Below are 27148 nucleotides of genomic sequence, written 5' to 3' on the forward strand. Positions count from 1 at the left end.
ATAGATTAAAAGAAAAACAACTAAGAAGTCGGGTGAAAGTCATTCATAACAGAAAGATTAAGAATTGCGGAAGTATATGGATGGGCTTAAGAGGACAGATCAATTGGGCTGTAAGGAAAATGACAGAGGGACAAGGTGGAAAGTCATATGTAAGATCTATTAAAAAGGAAATGCTTTATATTATAATATCATGATTCTTTTTGTTTTCTGTACACACTATGTTAGAAGGTATATAGTTGTATAAAAATACATTTCTAATAATGTTCATACATAGGATTCTCACTCTGTGAGTAGCTATGTCAATTAGAATGTCTGGTCAATGTCCTGCAATTTATGGATGTCCAATATTCCCCCATCTCATTATTCCTCTATCTCATTACAGGACAAAATCTCAAGTATTTACTACTAACCCAATTAAAGATATTAATTTAACAATAATCTAAAAAGCAAAGGACAAAACAAGCTAAAACCTGTACAAGTAATAGAAGTGTTGCATTTTAACAATATACAGCAGTATTAAGAGCTAAAAGTAAACAGAAATCATTATAGTCCCTTTAAAGGAGCACCAGGTTGCATCAGTACTGATGATGCCAGAAGTTAAAGGCATCAATTTAGTAACAAAAGGAATGGATGCAGGCCAGCAAAATGAGAACCATTTTCTTCAAACAACAGGAACCAATACCAATGTTTTTAAAAAAATCAGAAATCTCACAATACCACACATTTGCTACTTTTCAAACATAAATAACCTGTTCAGTTCTAAAACTTGTTCGCTTAGTCCTTGCCACATGCAGTTGACAAACATACCTCGGCAAGTGTTTTACAATTCCCCCCGCTCGAGTCCGAGGTAAGAAAATTAAGCAGTTATTTCTTCTTTTTTTGCTAGAGGTATTTATATGATGAGGAAAGGCACTGTAGGATAAGGCACTGGGATTTTTTTCTGCTTATACCAGTACATGTGCAAGGCACAGTTGCTGTGACTGCCCACGGCACCGTTAGACCTCCGAGCTGTCACTGTGGCAGCTATGCCCTGTGGTTACTGTCTCGTTGCTGCCAGCACGTCTCCTGTTTGAAGACTGCTTCTTACTGGCGAGAGGGTTCTTGCACTTCAATAACAGGAAGATTATGGTGACTATGGAGGCTAAGAGCAGTAGACCTCCAGCTCCTCCAACCACAGGGAGAAAGCGGCCTTCAGGCCCGCTGTCAACAGCAAATGGACCTGGCTTCCGGTGCTGTTCATCGCTGGACAGGAAGTCTTTGTGGTTGATGATGATTTTATTGGAACGGTCCAGAGCTATGTGCTGAATGTTAGTGCCCCTGCTCTTCTCTGCCCCTATTGCCTGGGCAACATCGGGCAACTTCGGTGCCGATCGACGGCTGCGGTTGAATTCCAAGCTGTTGCCAGTGATTCCTGGGGAGGACAATGAGTGGTGCAGAAATTCCAGGCTTCTCTTCCCAATTCCTCTGTTGGAATTCTCCTTGGATTGAACGGTGTAAATAACGTGGATGTACCACTCTCGGCCTGCAGTTACCTGGAAGAGGATAAAAAGAGTGCAGCATAATTGGATAAAACTCCTTTGTTTTTACAGTGAACTAAGTGAAGCTAAACAGACTGTAAATATTAAGAGAATATGTCGTTAACTATTTGGGAAAAGGAAATGTTGAATGGGAAATACCTGTTTTGAATCTCCACCATGGGAAAATACACTTTTAACGGTGGAGGGTTAAATGGCAGCAGACTGATTTTTGTTTCGGCCTCTAGACAAACTGCGTGATACAGGTCCATTTTATGCCATGGCTATTAATGGAAATTATACCCCTGTCCCAAACCCAATCTGCCCTCTAAATGTTTCCACTGTAGATAGCATTTATGCATTTCATTTCCTGCAGAGAACTTTCACAATGTTTCTTCATCCCAGTTTTGGAATTGGCTAAAAAAAAAAAATCCCAGATTTGTTTCTGGTTTCATGTTCACATTCAGCAGCTTGTTAATTACCATGTCCAGGTATTATTTTATCAGTTATGTGGATATCTAATTTTAGCTTCAATGCAGATACTTTCTAAACTGTGCTCTACAGAAGCTGAGGAAGCAGCATTAATTATTGGTTGTCTATTTCTCATAATCACCTGGTATAAAACATCACCCTTTCTCTAATTTCAACTGCTTTCTCACAACATTATTCCTCTTTCTCAAGCTTCTGAAAATGTAAAACACATCCCTTCTCTAACTTTTTTCTCCGAAGTTCCTCTTTATTTTTACATCCCATGGCTCTCTCAACAATCAAGAGTTCTTTTGAAAATAGTGGTTAAATACTGTATAAAACCACTGTAAAATGCACACGTTACCCAAGGTCAAATTAGTAGCCATTCCTCTCCCAGGTTCAGTTATTAGAATGTTACAGCAGATTGCTTCACTTGGGGTGCTGACTTGAGGAGTGGGATATGATCACATCCAAGCTAATAACCTTCTTTATGAATGGTCAGCCTATATTGTGCCTTCCTAGATTAGTGCTGTGACAATAAAGCCTAATTGTCTCGGATTACCAATGACACAGCCTCCAGGACAACCTTATCTGGTGGTGAAAAGACAACATGATATGTATTCAAGATGCAGCAATTATATTAAGGTAATTCATTATAGCAGATGGCCAGGTTAGATTCCTCAGTTATACAACACAAACTAGAAATGTTCATCATTGTGTTCTACTTGTAGAAAGGTAGTTTTTCATTGATGAAAAGATCATGTAAAGGCACTTGCAAGCACATTTTCCTCCTCACATTTGTAATTTTCAGCTCTTTAATAATAATGATGGTGCCTTGACTATTTCACATTCTCCAGCAACAAGTGTGTGGAGATAATTGGAGAAAATGTTCCATGTCGTAGCACAGCGACTCATTACTTGCAACAAACTACATCACTGCAAAGCTATTTCCATATGAGATTCTCTTAAGGAAAGTGGATGGTGTAAAGGGGCAGACAAGAACTTGCCCATATCAACCATGACAAATTCCTAACAGATGGAGCCAATGAGAACAAATGAAAAGCCCATTAGGAATGGTGGTGCTAATGTCATAGAATCATACAAAAAGGCCCAACTGGTCCATGCTGACCAAGATTTCCTAATAGAAGGTAGTGCCATCTGCCTATGTTTGGACCATATTTCTCCAAATCCTTCCTACCCATGCACCTAAGTATTTCCTGTTAGGAAACGAGTTAGGACAAGTGACGGAAATGTGTGTAGGGGAGCACTTTGGTTCCAGTGATCATAACACCATTAGTTTCAACTTGATCATGGACAAGGATAGATCTGGTCCTAGGGTTGAGGTTCTGAACTGGAAGGCGGCCAAATTTGAAGAAATGAGAAAGGATCTAAAAAGCGTGGATTGGGACAGGTTGTTCTCTAGCAAGGATGTGATCGGTAAGTGGGAAGCCTTCAAAGGAGAAATTTTGAAAGTGCAGAGCTTGTATGTTCCTGTCAGGATTAAAGGCAAAGTGAATAGGAATAAGGAACCTTGATTCTCAAGGGATATTGCAGCTCTGATAAAGAAGAAGAGAGAGTTGTATGACATGTATAGGAAACAGGGAGTAAATAAGGTGCTAGAGGAGTATAAAAAGTGCAAGAAAATACTTAAGAAAGCAATCAGGAGGACTAAAAGAAGACATGAGGTTGCCTTGGCAGTCAATGTGAAGGATAATCCAAAGAGCTTTTACAGGTATATTAAGAGTAAAAAGATTGTAAGGGATAAAATTGGTCCTCTTGAAGATCAGAGTGGTCGGCTATGTGCGGAACCAAAAGAAATGGGGGAGATCTTAAATGTTTTTTTTGCGTCTGTATTTACTAAGGAAACTGGCATGAAGTCTATGGAATTAAGGGAAACAAGTAGTGAGATCATGGAAACTGTACAGATTGAAAAGGAGGAGGTGCTTGCTACATTGAGGCAAATTAAAGTGGATAAATCCCCAGGACCTGACAGGGTATTCCCTTGGACCTTGAAGGAGACTAGTGTTGAAATTGCAGGGGCCCTGGCAGATATACTTCAAATGTCGATGTCTATGGGTGAGGTGCTGGAGGATTGGAGAGTAGCTCATGTTGTTCCGTTGTTTAAAAAAGGATCAAAAAGTCATCCGGGAAATTATAGGCCGGTAAGTTTGACATCGGTAGTGGGTAAGTTATTGGAGGGAGTACTAACAGACAGAATCTACAAATAGTTGGATAGACAAGGACTTATAAGGGAGAGTCAACATGGCTTTGTGCGTGGTAGGTCATGCTTGACCAATCTATTGGAGTTTTTCGAGGAGGTTACCAGGAAAGTGGATGAAGGGAAGGCAGTGGATGTTGTCTACATGGACTTCAGTAAGGCCTTTGACAAGGTCCCACATGGGAGGTTAGTTAGGAAAATTCAGTCCCTAGGTATACATAGAGAGGTGGTAAATTGGATTAGACATTGGCTCAATGGAAGAAGCCAAAGAGTGGTAGTAGAGAATTGCTTCTCTGAGTGGAGGCCTGTGACTAGTGGTGTGCCACAGGGATCAGTGCTGGGTCCATTGTTATTTGTCATCTATATCAATGATCTGGATGATAATGTGGTAAACTGGATCAGCAAATTTGCTGATGATACAAAGATTGGAGATGTAGTGGACAGTGAGGAAGGTTTTCAGAGCCTGCAGAGGGACTTGGACCAGCTAGAAAAATGGGCTGAAAAATGGCAGATGGAGCTTAATACAGACAAGTGTGAGGTACTGCACTTTGGAAGGACAAACCAAGGTAGAACATACAGGGTAAGTGGTAAGGCACTGAGGAGTGCAGTAGGACAGAGGGATCTGGGAATACAGATACAAAATTCCCTAAAAGTGGCGTCATGGGTAGATAGGGTCGTAAAGAGAGCTTTTGGTACATTGGCCTTTATTAATCAAAGTATTGAGTATAAGAGCTGGAATGTTATGATGAGGCTGGATAATGTGTTGGTGATGCCGAATCTGGAGTATTGTGTTCAGTTTTGGTCACCAAATTACAGGAAGGATATAAATAAGGTTGAAAGAGTGCAGAGAAGATTTACAAGGATGTTGCTGGGACTTGAGAAACTTAGTTATAGAGAAAGGTTGAATAGGTTAGGACTTTATTCCCTGGAACGTTGAAGAATGAGGGAAGATTTGATAGAGGTATATAAAATTATGATGGGTATAGATACAGTGAATGTAAGCAGGCTTCTTCCACTGAGGCAAGTGGAGAAAAAAACCATAGGTTAAGGGTGACGGGGGAGAAGTTTAAAGGGAACATTAGGGGAGGCTTCTTCACACAGAGAGTGGTGGGAGTATGGAATGAGCTGCCAGACGAGGTGGTAAATGCGGGTTCTTTTTTAACATTTAAGAATAAATTGGACAGATACATGGATGGGAGGTGTATGGAGGGATATGGTCCGTGTGCAGGTCAGTGGGACTAGGCATAAAATAGTTCGGCACAGCCAAGAAGGGCCAAAAGGCCTGTTTCTGTGCTGTAGTGTTTCTATGGTTTCTACTGTTTAAATGTTGATAATGTACCTGCCTCAGCCACTTCGCCTTACAGCTTATTTCATGTGTGGATCACCTTTTGGGTGAAAAGGTTGCCTCTCAAGTTCCTGTTAAATCTTTCTCCTCTTACCTTATTATTTTTACTCTTTTTCCCTTAATATACTTTAAAATCTCTTTGGATCCTCTTTAATCTTCTCTGCCAAAGTTATCTCACTCCCCTTTTTGGCCTTCTGATTTCCTTTGTGAATATACTCTTGCATCTTGTAAATTAGCACATGGTTAATAAGATCAGAGTTAAATGTGTGGCTCAAAGATGGCTGTGGAGAAGAGGGTTTCAATTTGTTGACCGTTGTCACCAGTATTGGGGAAAGAGGGAGTTGTTCCAATAAAATGGATTCTACCTGAACCATGCTGGGATCAGGGTCATGGTGAATCACATAACTGGGGCTGTGGATAGGACTTTAAACTAAATAGTAGGGGTGTGGGTTCAACAGCTTGGAAAAAGAATAGATAATGTAAAAGGGAAGGTTACTGAAGCCTCCAGAATGAAGAATAAGACTTTGAAGCAAACTCAATGGGCTGAATGCCCTAATTCTGCTCCTAAGTCTTATGGTCTAAAAAGTTTAAAGGGATAATTACTTAACTACAGGCAACATGGAGACAAAACTGAAAAGAAGAGTGGTGCAGATGTTTTATTTGCATATGCATTATATGTAAATTAAGTTAGATGATCTTGTAGAGCAGTTAGAGATTGGTAGGCATGATGTTGTTGGCATCACTGAGTCAGGGTTGAAAGAAAATCACAGCTGGGAGTTTATCACCCAAGGATACATATTGAATCAAAAGTAGGGTAGGATGGCTTTGTTGGCAAAAAATGAAATCAAATCCTTTGAAAGAAGGCACATAGGATCAGGAGAAGTATATTCCTTGTGGGTAGCATTAAGAAACAGAAAGGATAAAAACACCCTGATAGGTCTGACATACAGGCCTTCAAAGAGGGTCCAGAGGAGGTTCACAAGAATGATCCTCAGAATGAAAGGGTTAATGTATGAGGGGGATTTGATTCTTCTGGGCCTGTACTCAATGGAGTTTGGAAGAATGAGGGGGAGATCACATTGAAACCTACCAAATATTAAAAGGCTTATTAGATAGCAGTGGATGAGGATGTTTCCAATAGTGGGGGAGTCCAGGACCGGAGGACCATGCTGCATCTCCAAAATAAAAAAAAACAATTATCTTGGATGGTTAGAGAGCAGTGCACAATTTTGGACAGCCATTATAAAATTGTACACTGCCCTGTAACTGTGTACCTCAGTCTCAAAATACAAGGTCATCCCTTAGAACAAAGATAAGGAGTAATTTCTTTAGCCAGAGGGTGATGAATTTGAGGAATTCCTTCCCACAGATCGCTGTGGAGTCCAAGTCACTGGGTGCATTTAAAGCAGAGGTTGATAAGTTCTTGATTAGTAAGAGTGTCAAAGGTTACATGGGAAGTCAGGAAAATCGGGATGAGAGAAAATAAATCAGCCATGATTGAATGGCAAAGCAGACTCGATAGGTTCAGTAGCCTAATTCTGCTCCTATGTCTTATGGTCTTACGTCTTGTACTCTAATCCCTTAATTTTGCTCACTTACTTGGAAGAGTGGCGCTGAAGCAAGGCTGAAGCCATCAGATCCTGGCTGCTTCACTAGTGGAAATGCATCTGGTTCGTCAACAGCCAGCTTGGCATCAAAGAGAACATTACTGAAAACTGGGGCTTGGGACTCAGGCTGGGCTTTATCCTGAGGGAACAAAGAATACTTCTTGTTAATATGTGACCAGGCTGTGAAGAGGCAACGTGAATTACACATGCATTCTTTTTCCTCAGCAGCTAACATACCAGAATCTTGAACCTGTACAGTAAAGATGGAGAGTCAGCCAGACACCCAAATTCATTATTTGTTGGATTGTACTTGGGGACGTACCCATCCGCACCAGTGCATAAGAAAACCTTCTCAATGTTGCAGGTGAAAGAATCTCCCAGGTTCTGTACAGGGTCCACCATAACACGGCCATAGATAATAGACCCTGAAACAAAGGGAAAAATAAAAGGATATCAGGGTGAAAACAGAAAATTTGTAAACACTGACACAAGGAAGTCTGCTAGCCCATGGCCCAAGTACAGGGACACAGCAATCTGGAGCTAATCACACTGCTGCCCTGCCTCACTGCCAATGTAATGTATTTCATCCAAGTTGTTGGCTTCGGAAATAGATGAGGCAGAAATCATCAGCTTTTATATAGGAAATCATGAAAAAAGAATGAAAGCTGCAGTGCACATATTGTGCTGATCTTCATTGCTTCAACAGGTTCTTTATAACGGGAGTCCAAAATTGTACTCTGCCCTCTAACTGTGGACCAACCAATATCACTTTGTTCTTTAATTTTAGAGATACAGCCTGGTAATAGGCCGTTTTGGCTCAATAAGCCCGCACAACCCAAATGCACCCAAGTGACAAATTAACCTACGAACCTGAACGAGTTTGGATTGTGGGAGGAAACAGAGCACCTGGAGAAATCGACACAGTCACGGGGAGAGGGTACAAACTCTTTGCAGCGGGAAATGAACCCTGGTTGTTGGCGCTTCATCGTGCTTCACTATCTGCCACACTACCGTGCTGTCCGGTCATGTATACTTTCAAACCTAAAACCTCTGCTCTGAAATTTTTATTCTTAGAAGGCATTTTATCCAACAGCAGGAAAAGCAGAACACAATATAGGGACCTGAGTAAAATAACTTGCAGTTTCCAGGGATCCCTTTTAAAAGCCTAATCTGATGAATATTTTACAAAGTACTGGCAAATGCATGATGCTGTAATGTACAAGATATGGCACAATATATTGATTTAGACACACATCATTGTCTAATGCCTTCACCTACAGATAATGTTTTTGATCTCTCCTTAGTTTCACTCTTTCATGGACAACAAAAGAAAACGATAAATCAGTTGGCTGGAGGCAGATGAGACAGATTGGGCCCTAAATCAAAATTCCTGCGAGCCTTCACAAAACAGGAGGATAATATGTACAATGTAGTTAAGGAAGAAATGTCAATGTGATTGTGTGTCAAGTAAATAAAAGAGAGTTGGCATCTTCAAAAATATAAATTTCTAGCCCATTCCAGTTTGCAAAGAGAAGTAAGGGATTAAAGAACAGAGTCTCTGATATTTACTTGTCAACATTCTTTGGTGACATTCCAAATGTTTGAAAACTCTAAACTTATGAATTTGATAATGTTTAAAAAGGAAAGGTAATAGAGTACATAACTACGAGCCAATCAGCCTTGCATTGGGAGTGGCCTAATTATCTGAAAAATGCGAAATGTAAAGAATAAATCTATACTTTGAAATGCACAGATTAATCAAGGACAATCAGGATAAAGGACTGATTCATTGAAAAAGTAACAAGCGATACTATGGAGGGAAGCTCACAGCAGCTGTCTTAGCAGATTTTTAACAAGCCTACAGGGATAGTTAAATCCAGAAACAGCAAGGACAGTGAGAAGATTTTAGCCACAGACGAACTGAAGTAGAGTCAGATATGGAAAATGTACAGATAAGGAATGTAGTGAGAGCACAGACAGAAGGGCTGAACTCACCTTGGTATTATGAAAGAGGGGAGAGCCGGGGGAGAGAGAGGGAGAGAGAGTTGCGGGGGGGGGGGAGAGAGAGTGAAAAAGAATGAGAATGAATGAAAGAGTGAGAATGAATGACTCTTAAGTCTCAGGTCAGGGGTACTGGGAAAAGTGACTGGGAATGAAGGTGGGGTTATTTGTTCTTGAAGATTAGGACTGTCACTGGGTTCAGAAGACTAGGATAATATGATAGTAAAAAGGGGTGACAAGAGTTGGGAGAGGTTGGAGAGTTGCTGATGGGGATGGAGTCATGCCTTTGGACGACTGAGCCCTGTGATATGGGGATGAATCAAGGAGGCCACTGTGAACGGACTATCGTGGGATCAACATGCAGGAGAGAACTGGGTAAATTGAGTGGACACCGTATAGCTAATTCAATGGATGTAAGGATATTTGACTCCAGCAGGTGTTGACTTTGACATTAGGACATAAAGTTGGAATATGGTAATGAGTTCCTGTGGATTGCAAGCAACTGGCACATTGTGTTCCTGCACGGGTACTGAATGACTTGAGAAAGGCTTTTCTCGCTATGTGCCTGAATAATCCTGTAGCTGGAGATAATCTCAGCAAAGAGAATTGTGAATTGTGATGGTCGAAAATAATAATGCATTGAAAAATATGGCAATTAGTTTATGAACTGGCCTAAATATTTATTCATTTATTTATATTTTTATTTAGAGATACAGCACGGTAACAGACCCTTTCAGCCTAACGAGCCTGCACCGTCCAGTTAATTCCAATATACCTAATTCTTAACACAATCACTTTGAATTCTCTTTTAATTATGTGAATTCTTACCTTCTTTGTTATCTTCTGCTTTCTTTCAACCGTTCTACTCTTGGACATCTAGAGTTGTGCGTAATAGTAAAGAGCAGTGTTTAAAGTTATCTGGGACCTCTATGGGGTGAAAAGGAAAGATGAATTTCCCACAGTAGGGATCAATAACTGGGGAAACAGTTAAAGTGATTGGCAATAAGGATGACAGTGAGCACAATACTTCTCCAAGGAAGTGATGGGTGTTTGCAGAATACTATGAGAAAGGCTGATGAAGACAACTCCTCCAATCAGACTTTAAAAATATCGGTTTGTACTTCAGGTTTTTAAACCTATATGGCTCTGACCAGGATCTGGGAAGTGGGATTAAAATGGATAGTTCTTTATTAAGTGGAGAGACTCACTTGACTTTCTCATTATACGTTCTAAATTTCTGTGATTAATCATAAGCATGCATTCATTGGCAGTGCTTAATGTATATATATGCATGTACAAGCAGATATTCTGTAACACATTCTCAGTCTTACAGATACATTAGAAATACCAACAAACCTTCTGAAAATGCAACATCTGTTCCTTCTCCAAATCCCATTGAGCCATCAGATAGCCAAAGCTCTCTCTTCGACAGGAGAACCATTTGAGTATTCAGGCTAAACTCAGCAGCCACAGGATCACTCACCTTTGACAAAGAATGGAGCAAAAAAGTAAAGTCCTGTCATAGTTATATATTTTAATTACATTAATTATCAACTATTATGGTTTATATTATGAACATTCAATCATTAAGGGTAAAGGAAGTTACAAGTGAAATCTATTAATCTTTACCATACCTGCTGGAATCGAATATCCAAATCGAATGTAATGGGTTCCTGTGGATTGCAGGTGACTGGCAGTTTGTACTCCTGTTTGGGTGCTGAACTACATGGGATGAGCTTCACAGCATATGTCCCTGAATAATCCCGGACCTGGAAGAAATCCCAACAACTGTGATGAATGACAATACTAATGCACCTCTGAAATTGGCAAATGTTGTTTTGGAGTGGTCCAAGTACATAAAGTTATTTAGAATTTTAGATGACTTCCATGGCTCTACTTCATGTTTGTGTTTCAATATGGAAGAGGAAGAAAATACTTCAGAGTCATTGAAGAAAAGACAATCAGGTACAGAAAGGATTGCTGAACAAATTAAGCCTAGCTGTATGATCTTACTTCTCAAAACCCTTCTGTATTAGTGACTCAACAAATACCAGCAATTGTAACCTCCATCCAACCCACAGGATTCCCGTTCAGGGACAGGGGCAGTAGGTGCATCATTGCTCCTGAGGCTTTGGTAAGGATAATATAAGGAGTTTAGCACTAGGGTTACTCTGCACTATTTACAGGGATATTACATCAAGACCTAGTCCTTGCTAAACTTTATTATTCCTCAAACACTGAAATAGAAGAGGGTAAGGGGAGGGAAAATCGATACTCTCACCATCAGATTGGAGGCTGCACAGATGGAATATAAGGTGTTGCTCCTCCACCCTGAGGGCAGCCTCATTGTGGCACAAGAGGAGGACATGGACTGACTTGTCAGAACGGGAATGGAAATCAGAATTAAAATGTTTGACAAGCAGGAAATTTTGCATTTGGCAGTTGGAACGGTGTTGCTCATTGAAACGGTTCCCCAATTTACAATGGGTCTTACTAACGTATATGAGGCTGCACTGAGAGCACCAGACAAAATAGAACAGGGGTCCCCAACCTTTTTTGCACTGTGGACTGGCTTAATATTGACAATATTCCTGTGGACTGGCTGACGGGGGTCGGGGGTGGGGGGGGGGGTGTTCAAGTAGGGTTGCCAACTTTCTCACTCCCAAATAAGGGACAAAAGTAGCAGTCAAATATGGGACACGTGTTTACCCCGAGAAAGACTATGATGACCATGAAGCCTTGCGTGGGCACCTGTGTGTGCATACATGACATGCGCATTCGTGTACGTGCCGATTGTTTTTCTACAAATTGGCTTTGGCTTAATCTTCCCGATTCTGTTACGTGAAACTACACTGTACATACATTATTTCTACTTTATATAGGCTGTGTATTTATCATATCATTCCTGCCTTTACTATATGTTAGTGTTATTTTAGGTTTTATGTGTTATTTGGTATTATTTGGTAGGTTATTTCAAGTTCAACAGTGCATGACAGGGAATGAGGAAAGGTGCAGCTGATTCATATCGTTTCGTATCGCCAAATCATATCATTTCCTCACGGCCCGGAAGCACATGCTTTGCTGCCTGGTACCGGTCCGCAGCCCGGTGGTTGGAGACCACTGAAATAGAAGACGCCAGTAGATTTGCAGGTGAAGTGATGACTCAGCTCAAAGGACTGTTTGGAGCCCTAAATGCAGGTGAGGGAAGAGGTGACTGGGCAGGTGTAGCAATTTGGCTATTTGCAGGGATACGTGCTGGGAGGGAGGAAATCCTTCAGAAAGTGAAGGGGGGGTAAGTTAAGGATGTGTTTAGTGGCAGAATCCATTTGGAGATGGCAGAAGTTGCAGAGAATTATGTGTTGGATGTGGAGGCGCATGTTCTGGTAGGTAAGGACAAGAGGAACTTTATCACTGTTAAGGTGGCAGGAAGAAGGGGTGAATGTGGATGTTTGGGAAATGGAGGAGATGTGGGTAAAGGCAGCATCAATGGTGGAGGAAGAGAAAACCCTTCCCTTGAGAAAGAAGGACAACTTTGATGATCTAGAAAGGAAAGCTGCATCCTAGGAACAGATGCAGTGGAGAAGAATGAACTGAGAAGAGGGAAAAGCATTTTTACAGGAGACAAGGTAGTAAGAGATCATCAATGGAATCGGTTGGTTTATAAAAGATGTTGGTCGACAGTTTGTCTCCAGAGATGGACAGAGAGATCAAGATAGGGGAGGAAGGTGTCAGAAATGGACCAAGTAAATTTAAGGGCAGGTTGGAAATGAGATGCAAAGTTGGTGAAATTAAGGAGCTCAGCATGTGTGTAAGAAGTAGCACCAATACAGTCATCAATGTAGCAAAGGAAGAGTCAGAGAGCATTACTAGGGACTGTACTACGTGGCCAATGAAAAGGCAGTCATAGCTGGGGCCCATGAAGTACCCATGGCTAACCCAGGACCTCCAAAAGGGGATTCCAACAGGGTGCACCATCTTCCCAATCCTATTTATAATGGGAATGAACCTCCTATTATCAGCAGCAGAAGATGTAACCCCCGGCCCGATGCTGGAGTCAGGCATTGTTCAGCCGGCTCTACGAGGATTCATGGACGACATCACTATAACAACTGTGTCACATGTCCAAGCAAGATGGGTATTGGAAACCCTGGGTAATGAAGCCACTTGGGCGAGGATGTCCTTCAAGGCTAAGAAGTCCAGGTGCACGGTGATCAGAAAGGGCAAAGTTACTAGCAAGTTTAGCCTCCAGGTTCAGGGTGAGGTCATCCCTTCCATCGAAGATAACCCAATAAAATGCTTGGGGAAGTGGTTTAATGTGTCACTGACAGATGGGGCCAATGTCACCGATGCTGTGAAGCAGACAGAGGAATGGCTGAAGACGATTGACAAATCCGGACTTCCGGGTAAATTCAAGACCTGGCTGTACCAATACGGCATTCTGCCCAGGCTTCTCTGGCTCTTCACACTTTATGAGTTCCCCATGACTGTCGTAGAGAGCATCGAGAGGAAAACCAACAAGCACCTGCCGGAGATGGTTGGGAGTTCCCCCAAGCTTCTCTTCAGTGGGCCTCTACATTCATTCTGGGCAACTGCAGCTTCCCCTGTCATCTGTTGTGGAGGAATTCAAGGTGGCAAAATGCAGAGCTTTATTAAGCTTGAGAGATTCTAATGACGTCTTGGTAAAGCAAGCAGGCGTTACAACCAGATCTGGGCGTAAGTGGGCAGCCAACACAGCTGTGGAGGAGGCAGTGTGTTCTCTGAAGCTGCGAGATATCATCGGCAACCCCTGCGTCGGGCGGCAAGGCCTCGGCTCAGTTCACTTCCAGAAGTGGGGAAACGCAAGCAGAAGGAACAGGCGAGACATGATATAGGGCAGAAGTACGGATCCGTGAGGAAGAGAAGCGGATTTCAAAGGCAGTGGAACAAAGGTCCCAGGGTGCCTGGACAATATGGGATCTGCCTAAGCGCAAGATCTCACCGGCAGAGTTATGGAGACTGGAGCCCCTCCATATTTCCTTCCTCTTCCGATCCGTGTATGACACCCTTCCTTCATCTGTACACCTGGGGATGAGAGAGGACCCGAACTCTGTGGTCAAAAGGGGACACTGGCTCATATACTGTCCGGGTGTAAAACAGCTCTAACTCAAGGACGGTATAGGTGGCACCATGATAAGGTGCTTCTGGCTCTTGCTGACACACTAGGGTGGGAGAGATGCAAGAAGAGGACAGCTGGCACAGATTTGAGGAAGGCCATCACCTTCATCAAAGAGGGAGCCAGGCCTTTCGTACCCAAACAACCAAAGCCCAATCTGCTGCTAACAGCCAGGTCCTGGGAGATGAAGGTCGATGTGGGAAGGAGGTTGCAGTTCCCGAATGTGGTGCACACAATCCTATGCCCGGACATTGTACTGTGGTCAATCCAAGACAAGAAAATAATCCTGGTTGAATTGACTATGCCGTGGGAGGAGGGATGGGAAGAGGCCCACAAGATAAAGGCCTTGAAGTACCAGCCCTCAGTGCAGGAGCGTAAAGACAAGGGATGGCACACATGGTTGCTCCCTGTGGAGAGTGGCTGCAGAGGTTTCCCAGCCAAATCAGCATGGCGGTTGTTGTCAGATCTGGGCCTAGACAAAAGGAGCAAAATCAAGCAGCTCATAGGATGGGGGAAGAGGCAGAATGAGCTTCTTGTTGGATTTGGAGTAGGCGAGTGGAGGGGAGCTGGAAGCCAGGAGCAGATGGGCAGTGATTTGGCCACCACTGCCGGCCCACCAACTGGAGAGTGTCGTGGTTAAGGGTTGAAACACTCAGTGAGGATTGGGAACCATCTGATGACATCTGCTCCTGGCTGAAGGCTACAGTTACCTTATAAGGTAACTGGAGAATGCACCCTAACAGGTGCATGTAACAAGTAACAAGAGTCTGGAGAAAGTTAGAGGAGCCAAAGAAAAAATTGTTGAGTATGAGGACCAGTTCTGTCAGATGGATATTGGTGGTGGTGGTGGAGGAGAACTGGTTAGTTCTTTTATTGAAAAGAAGCAAAGAGCTTTAGGCATTCTTGATTGGGGGCGGGGGGGTAGAAGTGTATAGGGACTGGACATCATGGTGAAAATGAGGTGGTCAGGGCCACGGAATTGAAAGGTAGTGAGGTGATCGAAAGCATGAGAAGTGTTGTGGACGTGGGTGGGAAGGGACTGAACCAAGGGAGATAGAATGGAGTTGAGGTATGTGGACACAAGTTCAGTGGGGCAGGAGCAGGCAGAGATAATGAGACTAACCAGACAGTCCGGTTTCTGTATCGTGGGTAGAAGGTAGAAGTAAGCAGTGCAGGGTAAGGGAACTATGAGTATGGTGGCAGTGGGTGGGAGTTCTCCAGAGTTGAAATCGTAATTCATGGTACAGCTTTCCCCTGCCATCCAAAGGTAGAGCGTCCCTATGAAACGGTTCGTAAACCGAAATGTTGTAAGGCGAAGAAGCAATTACCATTTATTTATATGGGAAAATTTTGTGAGCGTTCTCAGACCCAAAAATAACCTACCAAATCATGCCAAATAACACATAAAACCTAAAATAATAGTAACATATAGTAAAAGCAAGAATGATATGATAAATACACAGCCTATATAAAGTAGAAATACTTTTCCACAATCATTACTGAACTGTTCTCCGGAGCGAAAATCTCACGCAAGCACCGTCGGCAGAAAATCTCACGCAAGCGCTGTTGGCAAAAACACGGCGCAAGCGCTCTCCAGTAACCTTTAAGCTATGAAGCTGCCAAATCATACCAAATAACACGTAAAAATACACAGCCCATATAAAGTAGAAATAATGTATATACAGTGTAGTATCACTTACGGGAATCGGGAAGACAGCGCTGAGCACACTGATGATGGTGTGTTAGGCTGAGTCAGAGTTTGGGTGGTGCAGTGGCCCCCACCCTCCAGGCCGCCGAGTGATACATTGCCGTGAGCATGCAGGGGTCCAGCGGTAGCCGGGAGGCACACAGCACGTCTTGAAAAAAGCCGAAACAAACATGCTAATTAATTAGGTCCTGCAAGCACGTAATTGTTGGCCCAGATCAGTGCCGATTTCCGACTGCGTCTCTGGTCTGGGCCGACAATTACGTGTCGGCGGCACCTAATTAATTAGCATGTTTATTTCGGTTTTTTTCTTAAAGATGTGCTGTGTGCCTCCCGGCTACCTTTGCATTCTCCGCGAATCGGTATCTGTCCATGGCCTGGGGGTTGGGGTGGTGGGACACTGGGGCGTCATCTCGTCATTGTCTATTTCCATTAGAGTAGGCAGCTCATCTTCCTCTATCTCTGCCCGCCTCAATGTCGAAGGTCGAGGTTTGTCGTCTGCTATGGCTGATGTGGAAGGCTTGCTTGACTGCTGAGCCTCGTGCATTTTTCTATCATACAGTTCTTTATAAGGACTCAAACCATCCTGCAAATATCCCCTAAACTGATGTACCCTTTCAAAATTAAAGTGGTACTTTATCATTACTCATTCGGTTTCGATTGTTACCCTTTTTTCTTCCAATTGCATCAGTTCTTCATCTGTCAGTTCTTGGTCATGGGATGCCAAAATCTCTTCAACATCATCTTCGTCAGCTTCCACAAGCCAAACTCACGTTGTCCTTACTTCCTTCACCACAATCGAAACGCTTAATTATGTAACACACATCAAAGTTGCTGGTGAACGCAGCAGGCCAGGCAGCATCTATAGGAAGAGGTGCAGTCGACATTTCAGGCCGAGACCCTTCGTCAGGACTAACTGAAGGAAGAGTGAGTAAGGGATTTGAAAGTTGACAGCTTATCCACTGATGTCTACTATAAGCCTACTGACTCTCACAGCTATCTGGACTATTCCTCTTCTCACCCTGTCTCTTGCAAAAACGCCATCCCCTTCTCGCAATTCCTCCGTCTCCGCCGCATCTGCTCTCAGGATGAGGCTTTTCATTCTGGGACGAGGGCGATGTCTTCCTTTTTTAAAGAAAGGGGCTTCCCTTCCTCCACTATCAACTCTGCTCTTAAACGCATCTCCCCCATTTCATGTACATTTGCTCTCACTCCATCCTCCCGCCACCCCACTAGGAATAGGGTTCCCCTGGTCCTCACCTACCACCCCACCAGCCTCCGGGTCCAACATATTATTCTCCGTAACTTCCGCCACCTCCAACGGGATCCCACCACTAAGCACATCTTTCCCTCCCCCCCTCTCTCTGCATTCCGCAGGGATCGCTCCCTACACAACTCCCTTGTCCATTCGTCCCCCCCATCCCTCCCCACTGATCTCCCTCCTGGCACTTATCCGTGTAAGCGGAACAAGTGCTACACATGCCCTTACACTTCCTCCCTTGCCACCATTCAGGGCCCCAAACAGTCCTTCCAGGTGAGGCAACACTTCACCTGTGAGTCGACTGGGGTGATATACTGCGTCTGGTGCTCCCGATGTGGCCTTTTATATATTGGCGAGACCCGACGCAGACTGGGAGACTGCTTTGCTGAACATCTACGCTCTGTCCGCCAGAGAAAGCAGGATCTCCCAGTGGCCACAAATTTTAATTCCACATCCCATTCCCATTCTGACATGTCTATCCATGGCTTCCTCTACTGTAAAGATGAATCCACACTCAGGCTGGAGGAACAACACCTTATATTCCGTCTGGGTAGCCTCCAACCTGATGGCATGAACATCGACTTCTCTAACTTCCGCTAAGGCCCCACCTCCCCCTCGTACCCCATCTGTTACTTATTTTTATGCACACATTCTTTCTCTCACTCTCCTTTTTCTCCCTCTGTCCCTCTGAATATACCTCTTGCCCATCCTCTGGGTTCCCCCCCCCTTGTCTTTCTTCCCGGACCTCCTGTCCCATGATCCTCTCGTATCCCCTTTTGCCTATCACCTGTCCAGCTCTTGGCTCTATCCCTCCCCCTCCTGTCTTCCCCTATCATTTTGGATCTCCCCCTCCCCCTCCAACTTTCAAATCCCTTACTCACTCTTCCTTCAGTTAGTCCTGACGAAGGGTCTCGGCCTGAAACGTCGACTGCACCTCTTCCTACAGATGCTGCCTGGCCTGCTGCGTTCACCAACAACTTTGATGTGTGTTGCTTGAATTTCCAGCATCTGCAGAACTCCTGTTGTTTGCGCTTAATTATGTATAGTTTTACGCTAAGTGTAACACCCTTACGAGCTCTTTCAGGCTTTTCCGATACCTTCGAACTCATCTTGCAAACGCCTGCTCACAGGCACGTGTTTAAGCAATGCCGGCGAGAATCCAGGGGAGAGCGGCTGCTCAGGGCGCGCGCTGCGTTTTATCGCGCGCTGATTTTTTATTGCGTTCTTTTTTTTTGTAACAGTGAAAACACCTTCTGAAAATGAAAACAGGGTACTAATGTAGGTCTTTCGTAACAGTGAGGTTTCGTAAAGTGAACGTTCGAAAAGCGGGGTCACCTGTATGTCAAATGAGAAAAGTCACGGAGACAAGAAGAAGAAATAGATATTAAATAGAGAGCTAAGATGTGGGGTCTAACCGTAGCCATGATCGAGAGTGAAGGGTGGGAAGACACATAATATCCCTTGAGCAGTAAATAAAGAGGTTGCTCTATAAATGCAGGTATGAGCATGTAACTATGAGGACATGGGTATGTGGATTGCTAATGGATACAAGGTAAGTGAGTCAGCATGTGGGAAAAATTCTCTTATTAGGTAGGGAACTTACAGAAAAGTCAGAAGTGAAACTCCACTGCTGTGTTGGCTGGTTGTAGGTTGGCTCACTGCGAACAAGGCTGAGTGTGAAGGTGAGCCCGGGATGATCGGCAGACATTACCATTGATGCCAGTGAGGTACCTAGAATACAAGGCAATGCCCACAATGTTTCACCTCCAGAAGGAAACAACACAAATATGAAACCTAGAGGCAAGTGCACCTCAGGGTAAAACTTTAACAGTTATGGGAAAATTCAATCACTTGTCTTTTTTTTTTAAAGATGATCAACACACCTAACAGCACAAACAAGATTTCTCTGCTGGCAACTATTCTGTACCTATCAAAGCAAATCAAATGGAGGATCTGTTTCATACTTCTGTCAGCAAAGTATTGTTCAGACTCATATTACACTTATATATCTGTCTTCCATCAAAATTAGCATCAATAACCAATTTATTTCTGTCCATATTAAAAAAAAATGCAGAATTTTTCCTTTATGGCATTATTAAATTAAGGGTTTTTTTTTCAAAACAGTTTGGATCTCACATGGGGCATCTTTCATTAATAGCACCTGAGTGGATAAATCACCAAAAAATCCACAAAATTTGGTACCTACCAGGATGTGACATGACGAACTGGCCTCTGAACCGCACCTCGGTCTTGAAATTCACCACGAGCCTCCCTTCTTCATTAATCCTCATGCTGGTTGGGTACAAGGCACCTGCATGAATAGTCAAACATCGTATTTTATAGAAAACACAAACACATTGCAGTTACAGTGATACCCACATTCCATGACTGAATAAAAACATTGGGCATAAGTTTCTAATTGAATATTTTTATATTGTTATATACCTACTCAAGAACACTTCAATCATACTTTCTCTAACTTCCAAAGTTCTATACTCAGCACCAATGGTGGAGGAAGGGAAAACCCTTCCTTTGAAAAAGGAGAATACCTTTGATGACCTAGAAAGGAAAGCTACATCCTGGGAATCGATCAGGCGGAGATGAAGAAACTGGGAATAGTAGTTTTACAGGAGACAGCGTGGCCAAAGACCTGGGATCTTTGTGATCTTCAGGCACAGAGCTTGAAAATAGCAACATAACAGACTTTTAACATCGTAAACCAGCAAATTGTTTGTCCCTTCTCGCTGGGAATATGAAGACATATGGCATTTATTTCAAGGAGAATAGAATATAAAGACAAGGCGATAATGCTGAGGCATTACAAGACATTAGTCAGGCTGCACTTGGGGTATTGTAAACAGTTTTGGGTCCCATATCTCAGAAAGGATGTGTTGTTGTTGGAGACAGGCCAGAGGAAGTTCATGAGGATGATTCTGGGAATGAAGGGGTTAACATATGAGGAGCATTTGACAGCTTTGGGCCTGTACTCACTGGAATTTAGAAGAATGAAGGGGGATCTCAATAAAACCTACTGAATGTTGGAAGAACTAGATAGGGTGGATGTGGAAAGGATGGTACCTCTGGTGGGGGTATCAAGAACAAGAGAGCACATCCTCAAAATTGAGGGACAACCCTTTAGAATAGAGATAAGGAAGAATTTTTTTAGCCAGAGAGTGGTGAATCTGTGGAATGCTCTGCCACACACTGCAGTGGATGCCAAGTCCATGTGCATATTTAAGGTGGAAGTTGATTGTTCTCTGATAGGTCAGGGCATCAGTGGACATGGCGAGAAAGCAGGTGTATGAGATTGAGTGAGATCCGGGATCAGCCATGATGGAATGGCTGAGCAGACTCGATCTGCTGAACAGCCTAACTCTGCTCTTATGTTTTATGGTCTTATATTAGTCAACAGTTTGTCTCCAGAGATGGAGAGAGAGATCAAGATAGGGGAGAGAGGTGTCAGAAATGGACGAAGTAAATTTAAGGGCAGGGTGGAAGTTAGATGCAAAGTTGATGAAATTGAGGGGCTCAGCATGGTTGTAAGAAGTAGCACAAATGCAGTCATCAGTGTAGTGGATGCTCTCTGGTTTAGAGAGCATGTACTATCATGAGAAGCTAGGTAAACATGGTTTGTTGTTTCCAGAGTGTCGGAGGCTGAGGAGAGATCTGATAGAGGTTCAAAAGATTATGAGAGGCATAGATGGAGTAAACAAGGAGTTTCCTGGGGTAGAACAGAGTCTTGTCATCTTCAGAAGTTTTCGGATCACTCTGCCATAGTTGGATGCATCAGCAAGGGAGATGAGGCTGACTATAGGGCTACAGTAGGAAACTTTGTCACATGGTGTGAGCAGAATTATCTGCAGCTTAATGTGAAAAAGACTAAGGAGCTGGTGGTGGACCTGAGGAGAGCTAAGGCACCGGTGACCCATGTTTCCATCCAGGGGGTCAGTGTGGACATGGTGGAGGATTACACATACCTGGGGATATGAATTGACAATAAACTGGACTGGTCAAAGAACACTGAGGCTGTCTACAAGAAGGGTCAGAGCCGTCTCTATTTCCTCAGGAGACTGAGGTCCTTTAACATCTGTCGGACGATGCTGAGGATGTTCTACGAGTCTGTGGTGGCCAGTGCTATCATGTTTGCTGTTGTGTGCTGGGGCAGCAGGCTGAGGGTAGCAGACATCAACAGAATCAACAAACTCATTTGTAAGGCCAGTGATGTTGTGGGGATGGAACTGGACTCTCTGATGGCGGTGTCTGAAAAGAGGATGCTGTCCAACTTGCATGCCATCTTGGACAATGTCTTCCCTCAACTACATAATGTACTGGTTGGGCACAAGAGTACATTCAGCCAGAGACTCATTCCACCGAGATGCAACACTGAGCGTCATAGGAAGTCATTCCTGCCTGTGGCCATCAAACTTTACAACTCCTCCCTTGGAGGGTCAGACACCCTGAGCCAATAGGCTGGTCCTGGACTTATTTCCATCTGGCATAGTTTACATATTATTATTTAATTATTTATGGTTTTATACTGCTATATTTACACTCCATTCTTGGTTGGTGCAACTGTAAAGAAACCCAATTTCCCTCGGGATCAATAAAGTATGTCTATCTATCTATTTATCTAAGGCATGCATTGAAGGTGAGAGGGGTAAGTTCAAAGGGGAGGGGTAAGTTTTCGCTTAGAGAGTGGTGGATGCCTGGAATACGCTGGTTGGTATGGTGGTAGAGGCATATAGATTAGAGGTTTTTAAAATACTTTTGGATAGGCTCATGGATATAACAAAGATGGAGGGATATGGACATTGTGTAGCTAGGAGGCATTAGTGTTTGGGTGTTCTTGATTGCTGGTTTGGCAGTACATTGTGGGCTGAGGGGATGTTCCTGTGCTGTGCTGTTCTATGTTCTAAAAGTCAAGTGCTTGTAGAGTAATGTCTGGAGTAGCACTACTTTGTTACAAAGATCAAGCTGGTTGTCCTGCAGCAGAAGGCTGGAAGGACCATGAAAACAGATTTCACTGAATTTACACAGAACCTATAATAGGAAATTGGTGTGTGGCCAAGTGGTTAAGGTGTTGGACTAGTGATCTGAAGGTTGTGAGTTCGAGCCCCAGCCAAGGGAGCATGTTGTGTCCTTGAGCAAGGCACTTAACCACACAATGCTCCAGTCCACCCAGCTGAAAACGGGTACTGGCGAAATGCTGGGGGTTAACATCGTGATAGACTGGCGTCCTATCCGGTGGGGGGTCACGTACTCTCAGTCGCTTCACGCCACGGAAACTGGCATAAGCACCGGCCTGATGAGCCTGGCAGACTTTAACTTTAATAATAGGAAATAGGCTGACTCCAAAGATTCAGTCCATCATCTCACAAATCTGTGTTAAAACAGGAACTCTAGCACTTTGTGCTGGATCTCATACATCAAGTCTTACAGCAAAAGTTGTTTGCCTTTTATTCTGAGCTATTTTCATTTATCAACATGCACAAGAACTGATTGTTTTCTTCCTGGGGTGGGTAGAATATACAGTGGGTAGTGAAATTACCATCGTGTATGAAAAGTGGCACTGGCCTAAAGTGCTGGCCAATAATCAAGACGAGCTGTCAAGTGTGGGCATGCCTTCACTTCTAAGAGGCACTTGATGCAAACCAGGTCCAATTGAGGACCTACTGAATTGAATGAGAAGAAATATTTAAGAGAAAATGAAGCCATCTGGCAATGCTAAGCCACCCAAGAATTCAATTTTGTTTTAAACAAGAACATTTTATTGCACCCATCGAAATCTCTCCTGAAGTGTGGCGGGGCTACTGTGAGTTAAAAGTTCCAGGCGAGACCTGTTGAAGTTTCTTTCTTTTTTAAAGTCAGGTGATATGCATTTTCTTCTTTAATATTTCGTTTTACAAGTGAATGTGATCACATCCAGCTAAGAACTAGAAGGAAATGAAAGCTGGTAGTACCCTACTAGATCCACAGGTAGCAGCCCTGGGAAGTTTGAACAGATTCTTTGACTTGACAAGATGTACTTGGACTAACCTCTCCAAACTAACTTTAATTGTCTCAAGACTGAGCATTCTAAGCATTAGACCCACACTTCCTTTCAAAGTACCTTGTAGTTCTGCTTCTGGAGGGCTGCCGATACCATCTTTCCATAGAATGGCAGTATCATACACAAAAGTGAGCTTCAGTTCAGACTGCAGATCAAAATGTTGCCAGGTGCCAACTGCTGCAGGCGAGTGAAAGACATAAGAGACGAAAAGAGGGACACGGAGTGTGACATATGACTGGACCAGGTTCAGCACCTACAATTAAAACAACAAACAAAATTAGCATCCAACAGGGAAAAGAAATATTGTCATTTAGTCCATTGAGATCCCAAAAATTCCTGGAAATATTCAAAATTGTCTGTTTATAAGAGGAAGACAAAGAACAAATGCAAATCGCCCATATATTCAGCATCAATGGTGGAGGAAGGGTGTGGTCTGAAATCTCCCGAGAGGAAGGCCCTGAATCCTCGGCTTTGCGTGTTGCTCGGCGGCTGGGGCGGGGTCGAAGCGCTTGGCAGAGGATGGTGCTCAGTGCTCAGTGTCGAAGGGCTGGTCGGAGGCTCAAAGTCTTCGGATGGACTCGGAGTCTGCTGCGGTCGGGTGCTTCCAATGGTGCAGCATCAGCAAGTTTGCGGCGCTCCCTTCTATCGTCTGCGTGAGATGATGAGGCTATCGGGACTTTGAGACTTTTTTTTACCGTGCCCATGGTCTGCTCTTTATCAAATTATGGTATTGCTTTGCACTGTTGTAACTATATGTTATAATTCTGTGGTTTTGTCAGTTTTGGTCTTGGTTTGTCCTGTATTTCTGTCATATCATTCTGGAGGAACATTGTATCATTTTTTAATGCATGCATTTCTAAATGACAATAAATGAGGATTGAGTGTCCTCATAATCTAATCTAATCTAATCTCTTGTTCCTCTACAGGTTGTTAAATCCAAGTATGTCTTAAGTTCTATCTATTGAGTTACCAGCCTACCTCCTTACAATATGAACAAAAGTGAGAAAAGGGCTTAAGTTAGCATAAACTATTAAAGAACTCAAATCATGTCCAATTTTCCCCTGGGATCAATAAAGTATGACTATGACTATGATTATGTCCATGTCCTTTCTTTTAACCAAATATTAGAGTTTCAGTCCACTATGCCCAAAATCCTGCTAATCAGGCCTTTGATCTGTGTGTAAATCAAAGTTTTGTTTCGAGACAAATACAAAAGAACTTACATATTATCTTCAGTTCTCACATTTACATCAAATCATTGAAACAAACAGTGAATTGTATCCAAGGATTTTTCTGGGGGCAGCCCACAAGTGTTGCCACTCTTTTCGATGCCAACATAGCATGCCCACAACTTACTAATTTTAACTGTACATCCTTGGGATGTGGAAGGAAACCAGATCACCTGGAAGAAATCCTTTCGCTTATGGGAAGAATGTACAAATTATTTACAATACAGTGGCGAAAATCGAACCTTGACTGGTGATTGCCGGCACAGTAATGCGATTGTGCCATCATGCTCAAGGGCATACTATCAAAATAACACTTGCGTGCAAATTCCTTTTTCATTTATTTCCCTCATTCTCTCTTATTCCTTCTCAGAGTCTGTAAGCCAATCACCAAAGGCGGCAGAATTATGATGTCTCCTAGCTCCCTGCTACTTATTAAACACAGAAGCTGCATAACAAGGAAGCAAAATGATAATTTCTCTCATTCTCCCATATTAAGCTTTTCTCAGCATCTCCTCACAGTGAAGCAGTGAAAAGTCACCATTCTCACACAAGTGTGTTATTATGCCTTCAAAATCCTGAACCCATTTTCAGAACACGTGAAATAGGAGTCCAGGGACACAGTTAAGAACGTAGGAAAATGTAAGGTCAGGCAAAAATAACAGTACCTATTTTAATAAGACTAATTTACTTTCCAGATAACGATCTAACTTACCTGCCCATCAGTACCAATAGTACCTCCACAGTCGGTGAGGAGCTCAGACATGTCATAATAGTTTGTGAACTCCCACAGACATGCTTCAAGATTGAGGTTACGGTAGAATCGAAGGGTACTGGCAGAACGCAGTTTTGTGCTGTACTGATATGGAGATGTTTCTCCAATCACTTCAGGGTTCTTTGTTGCATCGTTTATGAAGCCATAACGGGTTGATATTTCATGATAGTCCAAAAGATTGGAGCATTTATGGTTACCAATTCGCGTGCCATCTGTGCTTAGGGTCAACTCAAAGTTGGACAGTGGCCTAGTTGAGATGACAGGGAGCATGCCTGTGAATAGGAAGAAGTCATTTACGATGTGGTTAAGGAGAGATAATTTCCGATGTCCAATCACATAACTGGCAACAACATGCACTAAAAGAAAAAAAATACATTTAAATATTTAGGCAAAATCCACACATGAAAAAGAACCAAACAGCTAGATATATTGATTTGACGATAACTTCTAAAACCCTTAACCTTCATGAGCATCCAATCAACAATAATCGAAGGGTCTATATTTCAAAAGAGTCAGAATGTCAGCATTTTACTTTGTAAATTCAATTTCTATGCTGGCATTTTCCATTTGTGATTAGGTTCCTTTTAATGGTCAGGGGAACTGTGTGTCAGCTGAGGATAGCAAAGTCTTTCAACTGGTCTTTATTTGCAGACATGTTCCCCACCCCCCTTTGGTGATTCAATATCTGTATATATACGGTACCATAGTATATATAATATATACCACTGTCTCCATGAGCTCCAATTCATGTTACTATCTGGTCATATTTCTCCAGAACTTCATCTGAGAATTTCCACTATATTAGCTGTCACATCCAAGTTTGAAAAAAGGGAAGGCAAGCCATGTCGAAACAAAGACATTGAGGTACATCTTCACCTTGGGAACATTTGATAACATACTGCAAGCCTTACCCTACACCGCTTATGGTTTGAGAATGTTCTTGCCCTCTCAGGTTTCTATGCCACAGTCCAAAATCTCTCATTAACCAAGGAAATATGACATTATTTTAAAAAGCAATTTCATAAAAAATTATGCTACATAAAAAGCTTATCCCATAATAAAAAACATTATACTCATTCATCTCTGTATTAATGTTCTTCTTCCCTGTTCCTAAAGATACAGGAAGCCTCGATGTCTGATCTTTTCATTTTTGAAAACGCTAACACAGTGATACTGCCTCCTCCTCAGTTACCATAATGTTGCTTTAGTCTTGCCCTTTTTCTACTGAAGGCTGCTGGAAGTACAGAAGTTTAATAACCAGGACTTCAGACAAACAGAGATGTTCAGGTGCATTTACCATCCAGGTGAGGCATTGTTACTGTTAGCTTGATGAGGTTTGGCTGGTCGGAATCATCTGAGCCAGTGTAACGCAACTTTGCAGAGAACGGTTCAGCACCCACTGCTCCTGGCACACGTGGCTGGCAAAGCCCTGGAAACACATTAACCAACAGAATTGTCACGCTGCAATTACATAAACATACAAAGAAATCCCTTCATCAATAGCGTCACTATGTTGAGTTTCAGTTTAAAATTTAGTATATTAGGAAACCTTTTATCTCCACATCATTTGTTTGATGCAATATTAGCTCCATTCATATAATACAAAGTCTGTTAGTCAGTGGTACATTATTTGTCAATTTCAAAGAGGAAGGACAACATAACTTTACTTTCCAATTTATACATATATATGCTGATGGAAAATAAAATGTTGCATTTTGAAATAGGAAAATTCTCTATACTCATATACTATACTATTGTTCCAGTGACTGGGACAAGGTGAAATTACAACAATGTGTGCCTAATATTTCTGCAGATATTCTCCAGTGC

General features: G+C 42.8%; 1 protein-coding gene across 1 annotated transcript in view; it reads right to left on the reverse strand.

Moving 5' to 3' along the window:
- Positions 1 to 995: 995 nt before the first annotated feature.
- Positions 996 to 27148, reverse strand: part of frem3 (Fras1 related extracellular matrix 3) — a 170918-nt gene continuing 144765 nt past the window's right edge. The window contains exons 15-24 of the mRNA XM_063047320.1: positions 26619 to 26750; positions 25262 to 25593; positions 23381 to 23573; positions 19478 to 19582; positions 18875 to 19002; positions 10788 to 10922; positions 10510 to 10636; positions 7390 to 7577; positions 7145 to 7291; positions 996 to 1532 (exon numbers count right to left, since the gene is read on the reverse strand). Coding sequence (XP_062903390.1) covers positions 996 to 1532; positions 7145 to 7291; positions 7390 to 7577; positions 10510 to 10636; positions 10788 to 10922; positions 18875 to 19002; positions 19478 to 19582; positions 23381 to 23573; positions 25262 to 25593; positions 26619 to 26750 — 2024 coding nt within the window. The remainder of the gene's footprint in view (positions 1533 to 7144; positions 7292 to 7389; positions 7578 to 10509; positions 10637 to 10787; positions 10923 to 18874; positions 19003 to 19477; positions 19583 to 23380; positions 23574 to 25261; positions 25594 to 26618; positions 26751 to 27148) is intronic.

The sequence above is a fragment of the Mobula hypostoma genome, chromosome 4, assembly GCF_963921235.1.
Source record: "Mobula hypostoma chromosome 4, sMobHyp1.1, whole genome shotgun sequence".
Classification (NCBI taxonomy): domain Eukaryota; kingdom Metazoa; phylum Chordata; class Chondrichthyes; order Myliobatiformes; family Myliobatidae; genus Mobula; species Mobula hypostoma.